The sequence below is a fragment of the Jaculus jaculus genome, chromosome 14 (assembly GCF_020740685.1).
Source record: "Jaculus jaculus isolate mJacJac1 chromosome 14, mJacJac1.mat.Y.cur, whole genome shotgun sequence".
NCBI classification, from domain to species: domain Eukaryota; kingdom Metazoa; phylum Chordata; class Mammalia; order Rodentia; family Dipodidae; genus Jaculus; species Jaculus jaculus.
Genome location: NC_059115.1, coordinates 44893688 through 44918922, shown reverse-complemented (window position 1 = coordinate 44918922; position 25235 = coordinate 44893688). Strand labels below are relative to the sequence as shown.

Genomic DNA, 25235 nt, shown 5'->3' with positions numbered 1-25235 from the left:
TGACTGCAAAGAAAGCACTGGGCAGTGAAGAAGCTCACCTACTCCACCTCCTCAAGACAGGACAAATCTCTGGAAACCAAGGTCATCAGCAAAGCTTGTTCTCATTCTTTTTTAAAATTATTTTATTTATTTATTTATTTGAGAGTGACAGACACAGAGAGAAGGACAGATAGAGGGAGAGAGAGAGAATGGGCGCGCCAGGGCTTCCAGCCTCTGCAAACGAACTCCAGATACGTGCGCCCCCTTGCGCATCTGGCTAACGTGGGACCTGGGGAACCGAGCCTCGAACCGGGGTCCTTAGGCTTCACAGGCAAGCATTTAACCGCTAAGCCATCTCTCCAGCCCTTGTTCTCATTCTTACCTGAAGCCATTAGAGCTTTTGAACAGGAAGAGAGAGTTCTTTCCAGAATGAAATTCAAGGGCACATTCTAATTTTTGATTGGATCCCAGAAAATTACAAGAGTAGGTGTGGCCCTAGCAAAGGAGATGATTAGTGGGCTAAGTTAGAAGGCAGAGTATGTGAAGTTGAAGCATGAACCAAACAAAAATATGCCAGCAATGATGAAAATCCAGCTGATTACTAATCGCATCATAGTTATATAAGCTGCACTTGTGTATTGATGTTGAGAGGTAGAACTGGCAGAAAAAAAACACCTGGGAGTGGAGTGCAAGTGGGACAGCCAGCCTGCATGTGTACTTTGTTTAGGGGAAATTGACAAAAAAGAAAAAATGAATGCTGAGGAGTAGGCACGCCCTTTAAAAGGAATATGCCTTATCCAGCCCACCAAGACCTTACTAATCCTTAGTCCTTACACACAGGAAGCTTTTCATCCACAAATACTATCTTTCTATGGGACAATATCAAATTAAAAAATAATAAAGCATAAAGAAGGCTGGAGTGAGTCCTTGGTAGTTAATGTGCTTGCTTACAGAGCTAAAGGTCCCAGGTTCTCTCAACTAAATAAGCAAAAAGAAAAAGAAAAAGAACTAAAAAATGTATAAAGACACCCAAGAGATAAGAAGATTCTAATTTAACAGCATTTCTGGACATGTTGGTTAAAATACAGATTTAAGCATTATGCATAGCTAAGAAAAAAAAACTGCAATTTTGAGTGATTAATTTTAAAGTTCCTATACCCTTCACAGGGAGGTGGGAGTCCATATCAGCTCGGCTGCATGGATACTTAGGTACATGGATGCTTAGGTGTAAGTGCTCACATGGAAGCAAGGATGTCTAATGTCTAGGTAGTTTTCTTAAGCTGAAATTCAGGACTTCTGCATGTTTGTGCATTCTTGGATGGGTGAATTCCTGGTTAAACTAGGGCATGACCCCAGGGGAATAACAAGAACCTGTTTTCCATTAGAATTTCCAACTAGAATTTTATGTATAGTAATGAGTAATGGAAAAAATAGTAGATCCCTGAAACTGTGGATAACACTAGACTCAGCACACCATGCTGCTTCATACATATATAACAATGATAAACACTGATGTTCTCTTTTGTAATAAGAATTTTCTAGCTTTTCTTTGGAACTATCATTCTTCTTTCACATTGGGGCTGTTATTTAATAAAATAATGGTTATTTGAACATAAGCAATAATGGTGAAGCAAATGCCAATGTGATGACCAAGATAGCTACAAAGTGATGAATGGGTAGGCAGTATATACAATATGATACATTTAACCAAGGGCTGATTCAAGTCCTAGGTAAGTAGAGCTAGGATCAGATAAGATTGTATCATACTACTCTGAAAGACATGCAATTTGAAACTGATGAATTATTTAGTCTTTGGAACATTCTATTTAATATTTTGGACTATGGTTGACCACAGGTAATTGAAATCATGAAAATAAATTGCAATGAGGGAGAACTGTTGCATATCCAACCAGATATTAATTTGTTCAGCCTACACCTAATCTTGTTCAGGAGTTATAATTATTTAACATATAATCAATCTTCTTATCCATCAAATGCTGAGCTACTCATTAGAACATGTGAGCTGCAAATCACCATTTCACAGTCTCTCATGGACATGTTCAGTGTAGTGACACCCTGAGTCTTAAGATAGGAGTATTCCTAGGCAAAGGAAAAGGTCTTCTCTGACTTTGTTTTAGCATTCAAACTATGAACTACTATCCTTTTCTTCTCACAGTTAGTACCACATTTTTCAGACACGTGTGCTTTTCTGTTGGTGATTATACTGTTTAATACAGCTCCACTTATGGCACAGAAGTGCCACCTGGTGTTCCACTCAACAAGAACATGGTAGGGGCTGTAGTGAGCTCTATGAAGAAAATATGGGTGACAGATAATCTTAGCTCAGACATGAATTACAGTATCATTGGCCATGAGTGCAATGTTAATGACTCAAACATGCATATGATGGCTCTAAACCACATGTGGTTATGTATTATTTCGTTGATAAAATATTGTGAGGCTCATAGGAAACGAACCCTGCGTTTTTGCTGAGAGCTCTAGCTCAGTATCCACTACATTTGTGTTACCATAGCCTGCACAAACTGTAGCAAAAGAAGGCTGGCTATAAGTGCCCAGCTACATGGAGCCAATATACTACTAAGAAATGGCTCTCAGGTTGGCTATTTACATTAGGTTCTTTGTAGCAGCTGTAACAGCTGCTGGACAGGCACACTCTTTAAACTAAAAATAACAAGAATCCCATGTTTGCATATGCAGTCAGAAAGACTGCTACAACACAAATCCACATCAATAAGATAAAAAAAAAATCACAAGTGAGAGTCAGCAGATAAGCAAATCACAGACTAAAAACCACAATTTCCTGAGCTAAGCAAGCATCACTATAAAAGAAAATAATATTTCACTCCTTAAATTTAAGCAAATAATAAAGGGAAAGAAAGGCTGGGGAGTTCAAAATATCAGAAAAAATTGAACATTTTGAATGCAGAGCAGGTATGTATGAAGAATAACCAGGCAGAATGTCTACATATGCAAAACATAATCAATACATTCAAACTTAGATGTTCAGAACTGGGGAGATGGATCAGTTGGGAAAGGGTTTGCAGTGTAAACACAAAGACCCAAGTTTTGCTCCATATCACCCATGTAAAATACTGGGCATGATGACATACACCTGTAATCCCAGCAGTTAGGCAGAGACAAGGAAACTCTGGGATTCGCTGGCTAGGGAGGATAGCAGGATCAGAAGGCTCCAAGTTTATTTTTATTTTGTTTTATTTATTTAGTTAGTTATTTATTTGCGAGCAACAGACAGAGAGACAAAGAGGCAGATATACAGACTGGGTGCACCAGGGCCTCCAGCCACTGCAAACGAACTCCAGAGGCATGCACGCCCTTGTGCATCTGGCTAACGTGGGTCCTGGGGAATTGAGCCTTGAACCAGGGCCCTTAGTCTTCACAGGCAAGTGCTTAACCACTAAGCCATCTCTCCAGCCCAAGGCTCCAAGTTTTAAAAGAGAACAAGCATCAAATAAAAGAGTAGAGAGTTACTAAATAAGACATCAAATGTTGACCTCTGGTCTCCACCTTCACATGCCCACACATACAAAATTACATATATTCATGCACACCATATAATCAAGGTTCAGTTTAATAATAAATTAGGCAATTTTGGAGGAAAGTAAAAAAGAGATAATCCTTCAGAGTATGAAGAGGCTGAGGAAGGAAAATATGATAGGATAAAAGAGACATGTGTGATAATACAGTCGTTTAGGGTATATTTATAAGAAAAGCCAGAAGGTACAAAGCCCAGATGCAGGGATAAAGAAAGTAGAAGAGGGTTGGAAATATGTCTTTGTGGTTAAAGGCACTTGCTTGTAAAGTCTGAACTCCCAGGGTTTATTCCCCGTTGCCCATGTAAAGCCAGACAAACAAACAGGCTCGTATCTGGAATTTGTTTGCAGTGGCAGGAGATGAGAACCTTGTATGCCCATACTTTCTCTCTTTCTCTATTTTCTCTCTCTCCCTTTTCTGTCAATAAAAAATGTTAAAAATGGGAAGCAGAAGGCATATATGCTGAAAATTTTCCAGTTTTCATACGACTTTCCTCCTAAGAATCATTCATTAAAATCATAATCAAACACAGTAGCTTATCTTTGTATAGCAACACCTGCTATCAAACTCAAGGGGTGTGATACAGATTACTTCATTTAATCCTCGGGATTGAGGAGATAAAGTCTGTTACCCTGTCTGTACAGAGGAAGAGCTTAGAGCACAGAGAGGTTCCTGTTTTGCCCAAAGTCACATGTCTGGCAAGGAATGGAATGGGGCTGAAATGCAAAACATTTGGCTCTAATGTCTGGGACTCTGCTTTGAATATTACTTACAAAAATATAATGATGTCAACATGGAATACTGCCCTAATAGAAACTAGGGCCAATAAATCTTGTAATACCACGGGCTGAGATTATGCATACTAAAATATGAGTCATGGGAATTGGCTCCACTCTTCCTAATCCCGTTTTTAACACAGGATGCTAAAATTTTTATTCCTAGTGTAATTTCAGATGCAGGCTGGGATGTAAACCCAATGCCTTGTGACAGTTGGGGCAGCTATGGAATCAATGCACAGTGAGAGAATCCAGTGTACAGGGACCATATTTAATTTTGTGCTTTTGCAAGAACCCTTACTAAAATGTGGCATCTTTCATAAGCTTCAAGACGATGCAATCCCACAGTGCTGAGAGACAAGGGAAGCAAAAGCATCAGGAGTCAACTGTTACAGAGATGCTTATAATGAAAATGAAACCAAACAAAGACCAAGAAGTGGAAAAATACTGAGTAAATCAGAAACAATGAGGTAAGTGGCACACAGTCTGCCAAGAACTTAAAAGTAGTTTAGAAAAGGAGGAACAGAAAGCAGATATGCAAAAGCCTGATGACATCCTTAAATTTAATAAACTATATCAGTATTTTCATATGATTTACTTCTGATATAAAAGAATAACTTAATTATGAAAAGAATCATAAGAATTTGTGTAGGATAATGTGTTTCAAAAATTGAGAACACACTAGGCAAGAACAGAATATGTTCTAGGGTACAGGAAATAAATTCCAAATCTTGTAATGTCGCATTGTTGGAAGTATTGATGAGTATATTGCAATGTTAATCATACTTATGCAATAGTGGCATGCAGCCTCTGTAGGTAACCAAATGTTCTCTGACTGAACATTAGGGCTACTCAGTTACAGAGAGCACATATCTTATACAGGAAGCCAAGTCAATACCAGTGTTGGGAAACTCATAGACTTCAGAAAATAGCTCCCATTGTTCTCTAGAGAAGTAGAGTGAGCTCGTGTGCGCACACACATAACACACACACACACACACACACACACACACACACACACACACACACAATTAAAATTTGCATAGCACCTTTTAACTCAAGCTGTTCTTGCTCTTATTTGGAGAATATATTTTACAGATGGAAGAGAAAACAGAAAAGAACCAAGATCCATAAGACAAGAAGTTGGCCAACTGTTCACCTTGAGACATGCCACATCTGCAAAGGCCCAGGAGAAATTGCAGGGGAAGCTGGGACATGAATATTGCTTTCACTATGAGCCTAACAACTAGGCCAAGGTTGATGGTAATGAACAGAGTAATCAATCAAAATCAATCAAAACAGAAATCCAGAGGCTACACAGAAGTCAACACCAAAGCAGAGTGCTAGGCTGGAGAGATGACTCAGCCAGCAGTTTAAGCTTAAGGATGAGACTTTGATTCCATCGTACCCATGTAAAGCCAGATGTGCCAGGTGGCACATACACCTGGAGTTTGTTTGCAGAATCTGGAGGCCCTGATCCTCCCATTCTTTCTCTCTCTCTGTCTCTCTCCATCTTTCCCTCACTCTCTCATAAATCAATCAATCAATCAGTCAGACTGTCAACAGTCCTGCCATGGCTCAGGGAACACTGTGGAAGAGGAGACAGGGAAATTATAAAAACCACAGAATAGGTAGGAATATTCTGAGGCATGGTCCCTGCTTTCCCACAGGAACTGTCTGTGAACTCTGTGACCCCACAGTGAATACAATAACCCTACTGAGGAAGGCTCCAGGGTAACTGGATCAGCAGAAAAGGAAAAAAAGAGAATAACTTGTTATAATTTATACAAAATAAAATAAATTTTAAAAGGGGTAAAAAAGAAATAGACACTATAGGTAATCCTATAATTAGTCAATGCATTTAAGCAATAATAAAGAGGCTATTTCAAAGAAAACACTAACCTACATACTTCTATGTCCAATTTCTACATTTTATTCAAGAGACAGGTAATTCCAATTTCTTTAATAATTGTCAATAAATTGAAAAATAAGAAATGATATTTTAAATCAATTTTAGGCATAAATATAATTTAACATAAAATCAGAAAAGTAAAATATGTAAATATAGAAAGAAAAGGAAAAGTTCCTATGTGAATATATATGTAAAAGTACTAAACAAAAATTGAAAAAATAATGATATCCAAGTATTACAAATATTACCAAAATATTCAATTTAAGCTTGATCCAAATATATTAGGTAAGAGGCAAAACAACCCAGCATCATTATTCTTGTAAAAGTACTAAACACATTTGAAAACATAAAATATTAAGAAATAAAAACTAAATTGCATGAGAAACATCTGATAAGGAATATCTATAAAATCCAAGTCAAACATCAAATCAAACGGTGAAATATTAATATTAGTTTTTATTTAAATGACATGCAACTCAGGGGTCTTCATCCTCAAAATACATATTCTTTATTCTGTTGATGCCACAGAAAACACCATGAAATATAAGTAAAGAATGTAAGCTAAAATATGTGAACATAGTATTTATACTTAGTCACAAATAAGTCCAATCTCAAAAATTAAAAGCTCAAATTTACCCAAAGCAATCATGAGAGATTGCATGTCAATTAAAAAAGTATGGACCTAGGGGCTGGAGTGATGGCTTAGCAGTTAAGGCATTTGCCTGCAAAGTCAAAGGAGCCTGGTTGGATTCTTCAGGACCCACATAAGCCAGATGCACGAGGGGGTGCAGGCAACTGAATTCTCTCTGCAGTGGCTTGAGGCCCTGGTGTGTGCCCATTCTTTCTCCCTCCCTCCCTTCCTTCTTCCCCCCCCCCTCTCTCTCTCTCTCTCTCTCTCTCTCTCTCTGCCTCTTTCACTCTCATAAATAAATAAATAAATAAATAAAAATGTTATAAAAAAGAAAAGTATGTACCTCCCAGTTTCTCTCATACTGAAATAAAATAAAGGGCAACCTCCTTCACATGATATGCAAAGCTAATTCCATATGATTAAAGATTAAATGGACAAAGTAAGATATTAAACTTCAGCTAGTACTTTCAGAAACAACATTTTCATTTCCCAATAAGAAGAATTATTTAAAACATTTTTAATCATTCATAAGAGACTATAAACTAAAGGGAAAAAACATACCTTCAACTAAAATAACAATAACATGTTTATTTGACAAGTTCACAAGCCACTAGCAAGCAGAAAATACTTGTGGAATACATAAATGATGAAGAAATAATCTAGAACCTACAAAAAAGTTAATTAAAAAAAAACTACTTACCAGTTGACAAGTAAAATAAACAAAGGAGGCATAAATGATAAACATAAAAATGAGGATGACTTCTCTATAATCATATAAATGTATCACAAATACATACTGATAACCAATCCTGTATTCATCAGATTTGCAATTCTGTGTTCTGATTTCTTCTCCTTTCTTCTCTTAAGATCTGGGCTTCTCAAACTTTTTTTTTTTTTTTTTTTTTTTTTTTTTACATCCCTGGGCAAGAGCTCTACATTCCTTCCTTCTCTTAAGTCTGGGTTCCTCCATTTCTGGGAAACCAACTTATGCTCCCTCTTGAACATGATTTCTGTCTTCCTTTATCCTCTTAAGGTCCATCTATAATCTAATAAAGCCTCTATACTTGTTGCAGTCAGGTTCTCATTGCTGGAAGAAATCACCCAATTAAGAGCAATTTGTGGGAAAAAAAAGAGGTTTATTTTGGCTTACAGGCTTGAGGGGAAGCTCCACAATGGCAGGGGAAAATGATGACATGAGCAGAGGGTGGACATCACCCCCTGGCCAACACAAGGTAGATAACAGCAACAGGAGAGTGTGCCAAACACTGGCTTGGGGAAGCTGGCTATAACACCCATAAGCCCTCCCTCAACAATGCGCTCCCTCCAGAAGGCATTAATGCCCAAATATCCATCAGCTGGGAACTTAGTATTCAGGACAGCTAAGTTTATGGGGGACACCTGAATCAAACCACCACATTCCACCCCTGGACCCCATAAACTGATAACCATACGTGATATAAAATACAATGCATTCAGTCCAACTTTAAAAGTCCCCATAGCTTTTATCAATTCCAGTGATGTTCAAACATCCCGATAGTCCAAGATTTTTAACTGAGCCATAATAACCAAAAAAATCACCTCCCAAAACCCATAATAGCACAGAATAAACATTCATACTGCAAAAGATAGCATTGGGCATAGCAAAAAAAAAAAAAAAAAATTCAACCAACACAAGTTTTAAAACAACCAGGACAAACATCAAACTCTGTAATTTCAAGTCCAACAACTCTAGCCAGTGACAAATCTCCAAGTCCAATAATTCTAACCAGCATTAAGTCTCTGGCATTCCAAATCTGCCCCTCCAGCTCCACTGTAATCCGTGGTTCATCCTCATGGCCCCATGGGGTCTCCATGCAGGCATCCAGTAAACCTGCTTCACACTGCCCATGGCCATTTCCAAAACACACGACCATGTTGCAAACTCAATGACCCTCTCTTTCCTGCATTTCTTATACTCCACAATACCAGGTAGGGTGCCAATTTGTTAATCCAGGGGGGAAGGGGAATAAAGCAAACTTTGAAGAACAGTATGGTTCTTGAGCACTCAGGTCCCTTTAAAAGAGTCTATGTTCTTCCTGTTGTCTCAGTGCAGGTCAGCTGGCCCAATCTCAAAGGTTATAATCTCTCAAATCATTTGTTGGTAAATGGGCAGCAGTTTAGGCTGAATGATTTTTTTTTTTTTTTCTGTGCCATATCCGTCTGCTTACACCAGTTCATTTCTACACAAAGCAATCTTGCACAAGTTCTCATTACACAGCCATAAGAGCAAGCTTCCGACACAAACTGCTAGCCCAATCCAGGCAAAGCTTGTTCTCACCCTCATAAGTCAAACCTCACAGTACATAGTTATTACTGCATTAAGGTCTTGTAGCTCTGACCAGAATAGTGAATCAAGCTGTACTTACAGCACTGCAAGGCATCTCTTAGGCCAAGGTTTCAAATCCTTCCACATTTCTCTTGAAAATTAGCTCCAAAAGGCCAAAGCAACAGAGTCAGGTGTCTAGCAGCAATTCCCCTCCTAGGTACCACTTTACTGTTACAGTCAGATTCACATTGCTGGTAGAAATCACCCAACCAAGAGCAGCTTGTGGGGAAACAAAAGGTTTAGTTTGGCTTACAAGCTCAAGGGGAAGCTCCATGATGGCAGGGGAAAACGATGACATGAGCACAGGGTGGACATCACCCCCTGGCCAAGATAAGGTGGAAAACAGGAACAGGAGAGTGTGCCAAACACTGGCTTGGGGAAAGTGGCTATGACACCCATAAGCCCACCCCCAGAAATATGCTCCTTCTAGGAGGCATGAATTCCCAATTCTTCATCAGCTGGGAACCTAGCATTCAGGACACCCACCTAAATTTATGGGCAACACCTGAATCAAACCACCACAATACTTTAAATTAACAGTTAAAATAATAAAAATGAAATATTATAAGCAAGGGCTATAATAAACTCAAGAATAAAGAAAACCTTGCTATTAAAACAAGCATATATGGGCCTTCAATTTCAAACTCCCTTCTGTTGCCAGCATTACAAAGTTATCAAAGCATCTTACAGTAAATTAAACAGGCATCAAGGAATTATATATGTAAGATGATAGCAAGTGATTGAGAAAAAAATGTAGATTTCAAACATAAATTCACATATTTCTTCTGCTCACAGACCTGGTGACTATTCCCAAAGTATGAACTAAAAGGAACTCAGCACTCCTAAAGAAAGCAGACTTAAATTAAAACTAAACTTTTCAGTTTCATTATATTAGCAACAGTATTTCAAATAACTTGAAAATTAAAATTTCTTTGTGTTTTCCCCAGAGTATAGTGTAAAATTGACTATATCTTCCTACATATATGAAGAACACCAAAGATCTTTCCACACAGCCACTGGAAATACCACTAAGAAGATATGCAACAGATTCCAGAGAGGATGGGAAAACATTTCTCCAAGACATCACCTTACCTTACCTTTACCTGCAAAAAAGGCACCCAAAATTCCTCTGAACTGGTCTTATGACCATCCTATCAATACAAGAGTCTCCACCCTCATGCCTTATTTTAACGCATAGCATCATATCCTGCATTCACAGTTAAAGTAGTCCTCTGCTATAGTAACTATTAAAAATATTCTATTATGAAAAAGAAAAAAATATGGAAAGCAAAAATATTCTACTATGATTATATCAAATTGGAGTGTGTGTGTGTGTGTGTGTACATATTCATGTGAGTGAGTGCAGGTATACGCATTCTACAGCATTTTGTTTTGGGACAGTGTCTCTTGTGCCTGTCTTCCCCAGGCTAGGTGACCTGTGACCTGCTGGGAGTTTCTCCTGTCTCCACCTCCATTCCTGCCCTAGGTTCAGTGCAGTGTCCTGCTTTGTGTGGGATCTGCAGATCTTAACTTAGGTCCTCATGTTGGTATAGCAAGCACTTTACAAACTGAGTCATCTTACTAGTCACTAAATTTACAGTTAATAATTTCCTTATTTGATCTTTTCTTTAGGATCTATCACCTGAACATGTTTGTTCAAAAAACATTCTTTCCTTTTCCAGTCTAATGTGATATGATGCCATTTTCTGAAACTTCCAAAGAGATCACTTAAGGGAAACACCAAAAAGTATAAAATAGGACAAAATAAAATAATCTCATTGAATTCCAAGACTCCCAAGTAACTGAATGTCAAACATAGAGAAAATAAAAACTTTTAACATGAATGAGAATTCTGAAGGAAGCCGTCAGGAACTGAGCAGCATATTCTGATGCCCCTTCTGAAAGAGAGATTACCAGGAAATCTAGGAAGTCACTTTGTACTTCCCTCACCAGACACACCTTGATATGGTGCATCACTACTGAAAAAACAAAAGACTGTTCCATGGAGAAAACAGCTTTGGATGAGGGAACTAATTCACTGTGAACTTTCTTTCAAGGCTTTACTCTGGCACCAAGAATGAAAAGTTCAAGGGCTCATTACCATACCCATGTCTCAGAGACATGTTTTCAGACAGCTCCTGGGGGAGTAAGGCTACTGTTAATACTTCCATGTCACTTTAACAAACAGCAAAAAGAAACCACTTAAAGAGGGAGGATTTAATGACTTGAATGTTTCAGAGAACCCAGCCCATTACAATTTAGAGACCATGGCTTAGAAGCTGACCAGAAAACAAAGAAAGAAAAATGCCTGTGATTGTGGGTTCTACCTTTTCTCACTCTGATTACATCTGTGCCACCCGATTATGGGGTGGTGCCATCCACCTTAAGGATAGGACTTCCACCTTTACTTAGTTCATCCTCTAAGGAAATACACTGAGACACAACACACCTAGAAGTGTGCTTTACTCATCTTGCAGGCACATCTCAACCCAGTTAGGTTGATAACCATCTCATATAACCTGCAAAGATAGTGTAGGTATCCTTGCTTGCTTTAAATGAAATGGAGTCTCCAATCTCAGTGTTCCTAGCTGTGAATATAACATCAACTCCATACACTGTACCCTCACCCTCACCTTGGGCCTTGGGCCAAGAAAAACTGAATCATATTTGTCACTGTGTGTAATAAAATTTCACTGACATATGACTATTTGTCTTCTCCTGGCATCGATGAAATAGTAGCTCCAAGTTTGTCATCTTGAAAGTATAATACGAGCTCACCCTTGACAACTGCATCCCTCTTTGCCTATTCAGTCTGGCAAAACTGAGTAAATATTGTTGGAGGTGGAATGCAAGTGAACAGGTATATTATATACTAGCCATACTCTTCAGGAAGGGCACATCCCGAAACACCTATAAGTTAGATATATTCTTTCTTATATTACAGGAAACACCTTTATGTGTGATTATATATGTGTGGTGGTATGGTGAGTACATGTATATGTTTAAGTGTGTAGACACATGTGCACAAACATAAGTTCAAGGATGTATGACCATGTGCATGTGGGGGCTAAAATCTGATATCAGATATCTTCCTCTGTCACTTTCAACTTTATGTTTTTAGAGTCAGGGTCTCTCATTTAGCCTAGAACTCAACAATTAAGCTAGTCAGACAGACACAGGGATTCTCTGTCCCTATTGTCTCCCAGCATTGGGGTTAAAGGTGCCCACCACTACCTCTGGTATTTTCATCTGGACTCTGGACACTCAGGGCATATTTGTAAGGCAAACACTTTACCATTTGAGGCATCTCACTTGCCCTGAAGTTTCTTTTTTATTTATTTATTTATTTATTTATTTATTTATTTATTTATTTATTTATTTATTTATTTATTTATTTATTTGAGAGAGACAGACACAGAGAGAAAGACAGATAGAGGGAGAGATAGAGAATGGGTGTGCCAGGGCTTCCAGCCTCTGCAAACGAACTCCAGACGCGTGCGCCCCCTTGTGCATCTGGCTAACGTGGGACCTGGGGAACCGAGCCTGGAACCGGGGTCCGTAGGCTTCACAGGCAAGCGCTTAACCACTAAGCCATCTCTCCAGCCCCTGAAGTTTCTTAAGTAGAAAAAACTTCTCGATACTCACTATAAAAGGAGTAGAGCATTTGCTGAGAACCCTGATGATGGAATGTTGGCTAGAGATTGCACATCTTTGTAAAGATCAGAGCAGGATGCTGTGCTGTCTTATATTGGCTTTCAACTTGAAAGGACCTAGAATCACCTCTGAAAGTATTCTCTGGTCATACTTACAAGAGATTATCTAGATTAGGTCATTGAAGTAGAAAACATAAATCTTAACTGTGTCTGGTCTCCTTTCATGGGCTCAGGTCCTTGACTGAATAACAAGGAGAAAGATAGCTAAACAGTAGCATTTCTTGATCTCTATGTCTTCACCATGGACTGAATGTAACCAGCTATTTCTAGTTCCTACTATCATGCCTTTCTTGCCATAATGGACTATAAGCTCAAACATAAAGCTGAAATAAACCTTACCTTCTCTCAGAGTGACTGAGACAGATGCTCTCACCTCTGCATGGCAAAGGTTACAAGGTCAGGAGAGTCTACTGTTAACATGTGTGGATAAAGGTGGAGTTTGGATGTGGTTTGTTTTAGAACTGATCGCAAATTCATAAACATTGTACCACAGTGCTAAATGACATCTAGATTAACTACTCTTAGTTTCAACAAACAGTGCAGAAGGGGTTGTAGAACAAACAAAAGAGCCAGAAGATAGGAAGAATAGTTTTAAATGCTATATTTATGACATCACAACAATCCCTAATTGTACAATACTAGGACCATCAACATCATGGAGGAGGTTATAGGCCTCCATTCATTATAGTTTCTGGGGAAAGAGGGAGACATTTTCTGCAGTGGTAGAGCCTGGTAAATTATATGTGCTCTGGTATATAATTCACCACCCATGCTCATGCAAATAACCCTAACTAATCTCAATAGTTCACATAGGCACATGAGCAAAGAAAAAAGGACACCATCACAGAACAGAAACTGGGAAGAAGAAAATCAGTGGGGATGTGATAGAGAAGTTGCACAAAATATGATAAAGGGAAAGGATTATGAGCAAAATGTATTATGTACATATATAAAATCAATAAATTAAATTTAAAAATAAATTTACAAAATGTAAGCATGAAATAAAAGTAGTAGAGGAACCACATTTGGGAAGCAGTCTTTATCTTCAAAAACAATATAAAATCTCTGCTTTCTATGAACTCAGAACAAAAATTCATAGGAAAGAACAGACTGAAAACAAAAAAAAAAAATCTTAAAAATAAAAGCAAAACCTCAGTATGTAGATAACCAGTTATATAAACATAAAACATAAAATGGGGAAGAATGATAATTTTCCAGTTATATATAATATAAATTAAAACATATATAAATTCAGCTATTTACCATAAAAGGAAGAAGAAAAGTAATAATTCTACTATACACAACCAAGTGAACTTAAAAGTACTATAGGTGACAGTGAGCAACCTGGACATCTGTCAGTCTGGTCACATACTCTTCCCCAACACTAAGAACAGAAGGAAGAGTGTCACAAATTCAAAATCCTCTGTTAAACAGTTTTGGTGTTCCATATTTATTACCAACAATTATTCATATCAAGGACAATATGATGACATTCTTTAAAGTAAAGACAATGAAACATATGTAAATTATTTAAAGGCAGATGTAATGAATGTTTGACCTGTATGAAAGTTTAAAAATAAAAATCCAATAATGGGGGGCTGGAGATATGGCTTAGCGATTAAGTTCTTGCCTGTGAAGCCTAAGGACCCCGGTTCTAGGCTTGATTCCCCAGGACCCACGTTAGCCAGATGCCCAAGGGGGCACACATGTCTGGAGTTCATTTGCAGTGGCTGGAGGCCCTGGCAGGCACATTCTCTGTCTTTCTCTCTCTCTGCCTCTTTCTCTGTCTGTCACTTTCAAATAAATAAACAAACAAAGCAAAATTTTTAAAAATCCAATAATGGGGAGAGGTGTGGTTGCTGACATTGAAGTCAAAACATAGATTTGTAAGTCATTTTGAAAAAATGTTGGTTAAAAATTCTGTACACAGAGATGATTATTCATGAATATAATATGTGTATATTTACTACATAGATCCATACATAGCATGGTATATATGTATTGCTAATACATACTTAATATAATAATCATGGAAGTAAACCAAGACTATATAAAGGACACATACAGGATAAAATAAACTAAACACTGTTTGAAATGGAAAGATAAACTTAAATTCTGGTATTAGAGAAAAAAAAAAGAGAAAGATTTTATGTAAAGGTAGTAAATGTATAATAAAAATATAATCTATAGCTTCCCAAATCGCCAAGCCAGACAAGTCCATTACATTGAGACTGTCAATATTCCAACATAGATGAGAGAGGGGGCCATAGGGACCCCCATCCCTCCAAGAGAAAATAGTGGAACCTGAATGTTCCTGGGTTGTGTTTGGTGGTGATCCATTCTGCAGTACATAACTTCCCACCGAAAATCATGCAGGCAAGACTAACTTAACTCAGTGGGTCAAGAAAGAAAGAAAGAGAGAGAGAGAGGGAGGGAGGGAGAGAGAGAAGGAGGGAGGAAGGGAAAAAAAGAGAAAGAAAAAAAGAAAAGAAAAGAGAAAAGAAAAAAACAGGAGGAGGTTTTAACAGGAATAAAAAAATATCAGTGGGTTGGAGAGAGTGAAGAAGGCCTTTAGGGGAAGTAGGATCAAAATGTATTATATATATATATGTACAAAAAATGTTGAAAATAGAAAAAACTGAACAAAAATTTTCAAAAATATCCAGGCTATAATCCAAGAGAATACAATATGTGTGCTTATAGAAAACACATAGAAAGGCCAGCTAAGCACACAAAGCAGAACACAAAGGACATAATCATGGGAAAAGACAACCACTGCCATCATAAAAAGAGAACAGAAGAAAACCACACATGCACGACACTCCGCCAAGTTAGTAATGCGATGAAGGGGCAGTGGGAAGACAGTATACCATCATAAGGCCACACATGTTTCCTTTCACCATCATTGAGCTCTGAAGCACTAAAGGAGATCTTAAAACCGAAGAAATCATGATACGCAACACACATGAAAAGTACAACTAAACCAAAGCCAAAAAATCACGAAATAGAAAACACACAAAGACAAAAAGGAAACTGGGTCCCTGGTTCCAATTTCAAAGTCTCTAGAGAAAGAGTGTGGTTTGGCCCATATGTTGACCCAGGTTCCATTAACATTGTGCAAATATGGTCTGGTCTAAAGGAGTCAGGCTTTACTGAGGGCTGTGGTGAATGTCATCTTTGAGGTCATCTGTTGCAGCATCACAAAGGAACTCAACAACATGTCATATGTTCTTTTCTTTTACTTACTGTCTTTACCCTGTGTTTATTCACAGTTGTAAGATGTAATTCTAATTTACATATTTCTGAGCATGGAGTACACATGACGGTTATTTCATATTCTTCTATTTTCCTTTCTAGCCATATTTTCATTTATTTACCAACAGAAACATAGAGAAAGAATGAATGGGTATGCCACGGTCTCTTGCCACTGCACACACATACACCACATTGTGCATCTTGTTTTTGTGTGGGTACTAGGAAATCAAACCCAGACAATCCAGTCCCACAGGCTTTGCAACCAAGCATCTTAACTGTTGAGCCATCTCCTCAGCCCAAATATTTTATATTTTTTTCAATTCTAGCACAGTAGGTGAGCAGAACCCTTGCAAAGTAGTGGTATATAATGCACATATATGCACACACTGCTGATTTTCTATTACATACAGGTACAAAATAATGTTCAATTGTGTTAATTTATTTTAATATGCATTTATTAGTAATGTGTGTATTTCTATATATGAGTATTTGGGCATTCATATACCACAAAATGGAGGTCAGAGGGCAACCTTGAGGCAGTCTCTTTCTTCTACCTTCTTTGAGACTGCATCTCTTGCCACTGCTAAACAATACCAGTATAGCTTGAGATTCTCCTGGCTCCAATTTCCAGTTGTCTTAGGCACATAGACCACTTGTGGAACTGGTTTTACCTGAATTGTGGGGAGGATAAAGTTTGGTTTGTCAGACTTTGTGACCAAGAACCTTTAAAGGGAGAGGTATCTACCCAGCTGCTAACATATTTTTTTTTTTTTAGTTAAAAATTACATTTAATACTTCTAAAATTTAAATGACCATACAAATTAAATACATATTTTGAAAGCTTGTCTTGTTAGATGCTCAACATCAACTTACAGGCAAACTGCAGTTTGGCTTCTCTGCTGACAATTGTTCCAAGTGAATTTGTTGCAAAACATTGGTAACTTCCTATATCCCAATTTCTGTTGGGGTTAATCACAATAAGATTTCCCCCATTCAGCTTATACCGATGGCCCATATTCATATCAATGTCACTTCCATTCAGCTGCCATCTGGAAAACAAAAATCAAGATTCATTTGTCTTAGCATGTCCGAACTTAGAAAGATGATTCTCGATTATAAGCTCTACTCTAAACATCACCCCCATGTGAATTAAAGTTGATACAGACACAATCCAAATATTAGATAATTGAGAACAAATATGAGTTGTGTAGGGTGGCTCCTGCCTCCTGGAATCCAAGAACTCAGGAGGTTAAGGCAGAAGGATTGTCAGGAGCTTAAGGTAAATCTGGGGTCCATAAACAACAACAACAACAACAACAACAACAACAACAACAAAGCAGGCCTGGAGAGATTGCTTAGTGGTCATGGCACTTGCCTACAAAGCCAAAGGACCCAGGTTCGATTCCCAGCACCTACGGAAAGCCAGATGGACAAGGTGGAACAGTGGCTAGAGGCCCTGGTGCATATATTCTCTCTTTCTATATCTACCTATTTCTCTCTCTCAAATAAATAAAACAATTAAAAATATTAAAAATATTTAAAAAATCAAATTTAAAATAATAGGAAGAAAATAAATATGTCATGTTTGAAAAGCAAAAGGAAAATTAGTAGAAAGGATAATAAAGTGGCATCTAAAAGTTGAATATTTTTAAACTGCTCCTGTAGATAGTTGAGTGATTTAGTTTGTGTACTTACTCAAGAGGGGTCAATTCAGGCCAAGTCTATGTGAGCAAAGTTTAAGCCGAATGTTGAGGTAATTATCTGAGATAGTTTAGACCAACCTCACATTCATGCACATTTCCTAGATTTACTAAGACTGACTGAGCACATTTAATAAGTTAATTGGTGAGTGGTCAGGTATCCATTTCAATGTGTCTGGAAAAAAAACCCTGTCCCAGGGGCATTTATCACTTTTCTGAGCCATAAGAGGGCTACTTACAAAATGGTACACTATGGCAAAAGAAAAAAAAAAAAAAAATCCTACAAACCAGCCAGAGGGTCTGAAAAAAAGTCAAGGTACAAGCCTCAGATACATATTTTTCTAAAGGCAATTGACAAAGGTAGAAAGCAGCTGATTTTTTTTTAAAGTAAGACTTAAGTGAGAAATGAGAGTTTCTAAACAGTAAGTATACTTGACATGAACAAGTAGACTTCAACCTTGAAAACGTATTCACGTCTCCTTGTGTATTATCTGATGGACACATTAAGAAACTCTCCTCCTGAACAACCTCATAATAAAAGCAGTTACCACTTCCACAAATATTAACATATTAAAACTATTGTTCTAATTATTCATCAAAAATATTTTGAGGGCTGGGGAGATGGCTTAGCAGTTAAAGGCACTAGCTTCAAAAGCCAGGCAGTCCAGGTTTGATTCCCTAGTCCCTATATAATGACAGATGCACAAAGTGCTGTGTGCATCTGGGATTCATTATAGGGGCAAGAGGCCCTGACACAATTGTTTCCTTTTCTCTCTCTCTTCCCTTGCAAATAAACAGAAATTTTAATAACAACATTTTGAGAGATGGTCAAAACAAAGCCAGCTATTTAAATAATAATTTTAATTAACTTGTTACATGAGCTGTCAACGGTCCCAAACTGTTAATAGCCTCCATTAGGGGTACCATTTATTTGAACTGTAGCTTATAGTTTCTTTTTTTTTTTTTTCACTTATATCATGAGACATATAAACAGTGTTGTATTAATTTATAAAATATTTAATCTGAGTAGGTGTGTGTGTGTGTATGTGAAGTGGAGGGAGAGAGGGGAGAGAAAAATAAAAGAGAGGAGGGAAATGAAGATAAATGTCAAGTATTAAATGAATGGAGTTATATATGTGGGAAAGTACACAATGATCAAATTTTGTTAAACACAAAAAATTCTACATACAATACCAGATAAAAGATTTTAAAAATAAGGGTTTATAGATGTGGCTTAACAGTTAATGTGCTTGCCTGTGAAGTATAAGAGTGCAGATTTGATTCCCTAGAACCCGTATAAGCAAGATGCGCATGGTGGCATATACATCTAGAGTTCATTTGCAAGGATAGAAACCCATTCTCATTTTTTTGTCTCTCTAATAAATAAATAAACTTTTAAATTCAAAACACTTAAAATTCAGTCTAACATCATTTATATAGTATAAGGTAAAGATAGGAAGATAATACTGAGTCTATTTTTAAGTAATAGTAATGATAAATTTTAACTTTTAGCTGTAAAAACTGTTAATTTCAGGGGCCATATATTTGGAAACGATAATTTTAACTTTATTTCTTAAACTATGTGGTAGTCAAACAGAGATGTTCATCACTTTATCATGTTCCACGGTGATATCATTTTGTAAAATTATGCAACACAATTTTAAATTCTATGGAGCATAGATTACAAATAAATAAGATAATTTTCTGCTCAAAGCAATATCATTTGTTCTTTTTAAGCATGTTAGATTTCTTGATTTTTGTTTTTGTACTTATATTCAAGTTTCTGAAGATCTAAAGCTTCATTTATAATGAGACAACAAAACAATAATAAAAGATGGAGGGAATGCCTGGAGGCCCTAATTCTTCTTTGCACATAAGGAAAAAAAAATAGTTCTGGAGAGATAGGTCAGTGGTTTAAAGTATTTGCTGTGCAAGCTGACAAATAGAGATGTTGGACCAAAGAATCACACATATGTATTCCCAACTTCCTACTGCACTGGGGATAGAGCCAAGAGAATCCTGAGACTCTCAGGACATCTAGTTTGGTGTTAACAGTGCAGAACTATTAATAGGCAGGCACCATGTCTCAACCAAGGAAGAAGGCAAGGATCAACACTCTGAAGTTGTCCTCTAGCCTCTTCATGTGTACCATTATATGTGTCCACCCACCTGCAAACATGCATACACATACATGCTCATCCCTCCCCTCTCACACACAAACACATACATGCTCATCCCTCCCCCTTCACACACAAATAAAGGGAAAAAAAGGGAAAGTAGTTTCCAATTTCTCATGTGGATTTCTGCTACTGGTTTCACTTGGTTTCCTTGTAGATTTCCTTTTACAATACTTCCAAAGGCAAATCCATAGTCACAAGCATTTTGGTTTACTAATTTTCTATTTTGACTAAGAAAAATAGAGCCCTTTTGAGTCCTCCTTTTTTCTCATCTTCTTTTAGTCACTCTGGTCCAAGGATTAGGGAAATTAAAGGTGGAAGTGAAAGGAAAGTTGCATATCACATTCTGTATGGCTATCCAATACTCAAATACTCAAGGTGCAGAACAAGGACAGCAGCAGATTAGAGTGTTAGAAATGTAGACTCAGGGACTGCTCCAAATCCATCTGCTGAATAAGCATCCTTCCTTTAGCTCCTTAGGAGATCTGCAACCATTCATACACATGTTCAAATAACAGAAGAACATCTCTGTTTCTTCCCTTCTACAACAAGCAGATGTGGTTTGCCTATGGTAGACAGGGCCGGGAAGAGCTTTCCTCTCTTAATATGGTCAATTTCATATTCAACAACTCTGATTAGAAAGCATTTTCTTCCTTCTTTTCTTGAATTTGGTGGAATAGCGTGTGAGGGTCTAGAAGCCTGACAATATACTCAGTTGTGAAGTCATTATCAATGGTCCCATTTTCTTCAAGGCAATTGCATTCTTGTACATAATTATTCCCAGTTGTCTCATTCCTGATTAGTTCCAGGCCTTAACTTAATCTTTCCAGTTTCAGGCAGGAGTGCCATGTCATGAAAAGAAATGGGAACTAAGCATGATGGTGCACACCTTTAATCCCAGCACTCAGAAAGCAGAGGTAGGAGGATTGCTATGAGTTCAAGTTCAAGGCCACCCTGAGACTACCTAGTGAATTCCATGTCAGCCCGGACTAGTGTGTGAGACTAAAAAAAAACAAACAAACAAAAAAATGAAATGGGATTCATATATCAGTTGGGCTTCCTAGTGTAGGACTAAAGAATGCTTCCATGCTTGGATGAGACAGCCTAAGGTTCTAGAAGATTCCCTAGGACCTTCCTAAATAATGAAGCTGAGGGCAGGGCAAAGTAAACTTGAGCTGTCATAAAGAACAAGTGAATATGCCTCAGAGAGTCAAGGATACAACTTCACATACCTTATAGAATCAAAGAAGACACAGCAGGAAACAACAAATATCTGGTCACCACAAGAATTTGTCCAGAGAAGTATTTATTGAGGTGGGTGCAGAAGCTGTGTCTGCCCATAATGACTTGAGTTGTGTGTATTCTTTGCAAACTTGGTAAGAAATAATTAACTTAGGTTGGAGAGATGGCTTAGCGGTTAAGCGCTTGCAAGTGAAGCCTAAGGATCCCGGCTCAAGGCTTGATTCTCTAGGACCAACCTTAGCCAGATGCACAAGGGGGCACACGCATCTGGAGTTCATTTGCAGTGGCTGGAAGCCCTGGCGCACCAATTCTCTCTCTCTCTCTCCCTATCTGCCTCTTTCTCTCTCTGTCACTCTCAAATAAATAAATAAAACTGAACAAAATTTAAAAAAATATTCTAAAAAAAGAAATAATTAACTGTATTCTATTACTATTGGTTTGAATTTTGTGTCTGTTAAAGGCTATGATTGTGGCTGAAAACTTAGGAGGGTGTTTGAAATAGAAGTTAGCTATGCCAATTCATTACCTTGACTTTGTGTGTTGGTTTTTGCTGGTTTAGGGCCAGGGAGCAATAGCTAACCATGTATCAGGTTATCAGTTTGCTTGGTGGCCCATTGAAAGCCCCACCACTGGTTCATCCTTATCTTGAGCCATAAGCTCCCCACCTCCCTGGGAAGCAAAAGCAGTATGGAGACTGTTGTGGAAAGGTGAGTACTGGAAGGTTTTAAGCTGCCTATGGGGACCTGGTTCTTCTCCCAGTTCACTACCACCTTGCCTAACCCATCAGAGTAACCCATTCACGAGTAAGGCAACTCCTTTACTAGCTGGGTGATGGTTAAGTCTCATATCTCTTTACTCACCCCTTAGTTACTCTCCCCTGCCAACTTGTCCATGTTAACCTTAGGGCTATGGGACTAGTTCATGGTACAGTGATGGAGCATAACTTGGTGCTAAGAAGATCACTTTCCCTCAATCTGCACCTTTGCATGCCACCCAAGGCCATTCTCTCATGGAACACTTTCTCTCTTCCCCCATAAAACCTACTTTCTGAGCTGCCTTTACTCTCTTTTTTGCTCCCATACTACAGTTATATACATAGCCATATTTATGCCCTTCTCTATTTGCTGCATGTAGCCCATTTCTCTCTTCTATCTTCTTCCCACTTCTCCACATTTCTCCATCTCGTTCCTCTCCTCTTCTCTCTCCCTTCCCCTACCATCTACCTTCCTCCTCCCTTCAGTTACAATAAAGTCTTCAAGAAACTCCTCGTCTTGGCCCTCCACTGTGAATCTTGGAATCTAACAGTGACGACTTTTCCAATCAAATGACTATGGGAAAATTACTGAATTTCCCTGAACCTACAGCTTTCACAGATAAAGAAAAGTCAATGCCATACTTCTGACAGGGTTTTCCAGACAGCTGTATGCAACATTTTTTTTCCCTGTGCTATAAGAACACCAGCATCCCTGGGTTGGTAGGTGCCATCATGAACACTGGAGATTGCCTTTATGATGGCTGCCAAACCCTCTATCCCTGTGTTTCTCTGCTGCTCAATTGCCAGCAAGACCATGTTGGTTCTACATTCAGTACTTCTGGCCATTACCTTTCACAAGGAACAGGCTGTCCTCCACATATGTTTCTGCATTTGGAGCTTACCTGGAGAGTTATCAAAAGGAGGGTCAAAACATATGCTACCCTTGACCTTTATAGAATGAATCTGGCAGTAAGCCAAGTGAGTGGGCTTAAGTTTTTAAGTGAACACTTTGTTAGCTACTAAGCAACTCAATGCCTGAGGGAAACAACAACAAAAAATGGCTTTGCACTTAAAACCATAAAGTTGCAGTTAACTGCACATTCTTTTAATTTGAAGAATCTATGACCAAGGAGTACTTGTATTTTTGTTACTAAGTTGTTTCTAAAGAAAAAAAAAATAGCTGAGGTGTAGAATGTTTGGGACTAAGTGTGCCTGCTGGTTTCATTCAAAATTATGTTTTCATGTTTAGCTAATAAATAATAAAAGCACAGAAGCTATATGGAAAATTATAAGATAAATAAAAGTATGGAGATATACTTTCTCTTGCCAATTTGTTGAAAGATGTAAGTGATCATACTAAGAGTGAGAAATTATTTCAGTAAGTATCTATAATCTAAAAGCTATCATCTTGGTTCAACTAAGGAGGAAACAAAGATTTGTTCCATTATGCATAGATGTTTCTCACTCCTGTCTTCATATAGACATTTTTACTATATCAGTTCACTATGCAACAAAGCAAGAACTATTCTCTGTTAAATATGCTTCTGCCATCCCAGAAACATTGGTGCCTATTTTGGCTAACTGTTCAGAGCTATGACATCCTTTAGTTACATTAAAGAATGCTAATTTTCTATTAACAAACCAATATAATTATTTTTTTCCTTTCTACCACTATTCATCATTAAATATAGCTCATCTCATGGTGATATAAAAAATCTCAATATCTCATTAATTATTAATATTTTTTTCTGTTGCTAAAAGTATGTGAATTCAAAGGGTTTGCCTTTGTTTAAACTCTGAAATGTATGAGTAAAGGTCTAAGCCTGGATATCCAAAGGTTATTTTACCTTGAGAAACAGGACTATGTGCCTATGTTCCTAAATCAAAGTATTCATATTTTGACCTGACTTCTACATATTATATCTTGTACTTTTATCTGCATAGGAAATATTCTGGTGAAGAGATGGCATACTGGGTAAAATGTGTGCCCCACAAGCATGAAGGCATGAGATTGGATCCCAGAACACACATAAAATATCAAGAATTGTCTAGTACCACAGCAATGGGGAAACCATTCCCAAGAACTTTCTGGCTTGATATTCTAGCCTAATGTCGGAACTATGGGTTCAAAAAGTAAGTTAGAGTGTGACCAAGAAAGATACAGTATGTCACCCTCTTATCTCTACACATACACACATATGTTCACACATTGCCATACATACAATGTACCCACAAACATAAACATGTGGAACTAGCCATCAATATAGGCATGCACATCAGGCACATGTACAAACACATAAAAAGTAGATTACAAGAAAGAAATATGCTAGAAAACTGAAGGCCCCCACAGCTACTGCTTGATATAGTATATGTCTAATATTTGTGAATAAGACTCATTTTCTTTGATGGATAGTGCAACCCACATGTTCTGGCTTCATGAGCACAACACTTAGTAGGAGAGAATGGCAGGTATGTCACATCCAGGTAATAAATTTGGGAAGCTCATAGAAATAGACCCTGGTTGGTAGTTTTGCACAATCACAATCCTTTGTAAAAGGTAGATTCCCTCTTTTATTGAGGAATTCTGAAGTCCATCAGTAACACTGAAGTATGAGAATACAATACTTCTAAAATGTGGAAATTATCTAAAACTTCATAAAATTGAGTATGCATACTGCAATTCCATTCTATAAGGCTTAATGCAATGAGCAGGAGCAGACAGTGCTGCAGTTCATGGGGCTACACAGGGCAGCATCTCCACCGTATAACATTTACCTTGTGCTTTGGAAGCAGGCTCACCTTGTCATTTGAGCTCATTGGTAAATGTCACAGGATTAAGCATCTTTGCATAACCATCATGTTGTAGCACTCTTGACTAGCCTTGTAAGCTCATTGTCAGCCTTCAGTTTTCAGATACTCATTCTACATGAATTGGGATTTGTGTTTAGAATCTGCAAGTGAGAAATTCATATTTCATGAACCTATTGGTCTTTACTGAATAAGCTCTGGAACTGTTTTCTGTGAAGGCTCTATGGGAATTTGCATCTTGGTGAATGCATAGATATGAATACTTATGGTGTTAAAAATAGTTCTGGATTGCTGGCCTAGCTTAGTGGATGAATTTCTGATTACTTTCTTTCTATGTGTGTTCCATCCTT

General features: G+C 37.8%; 1 protein-coding gene across 4 annotated transcripts in view; it reads right to left on the bottom strand.

The window, feature by feature from the left end:
• The window catches only part of Cntn3 (contactin 3), a 443276-nt gene that overhangs the window by 251051 nt on the left and 166990 nt on the right, over positions 1 to 25235 (bottom strand). For all 4 annotated transcript variants that reach the window (XM_004651504.2, XM_045133940.1, XM_045133938.1 and 1 more), the window contains one exon: positions 17078 to 17253. In XM_004651504.2, the coding sequence (XP_004651561.2) occupies positions 17078 to 17253 (176 nt within the window). The remainder of the gene's footprint in view (positions 1 to 17077; positions 17254 to 25235) is intronic.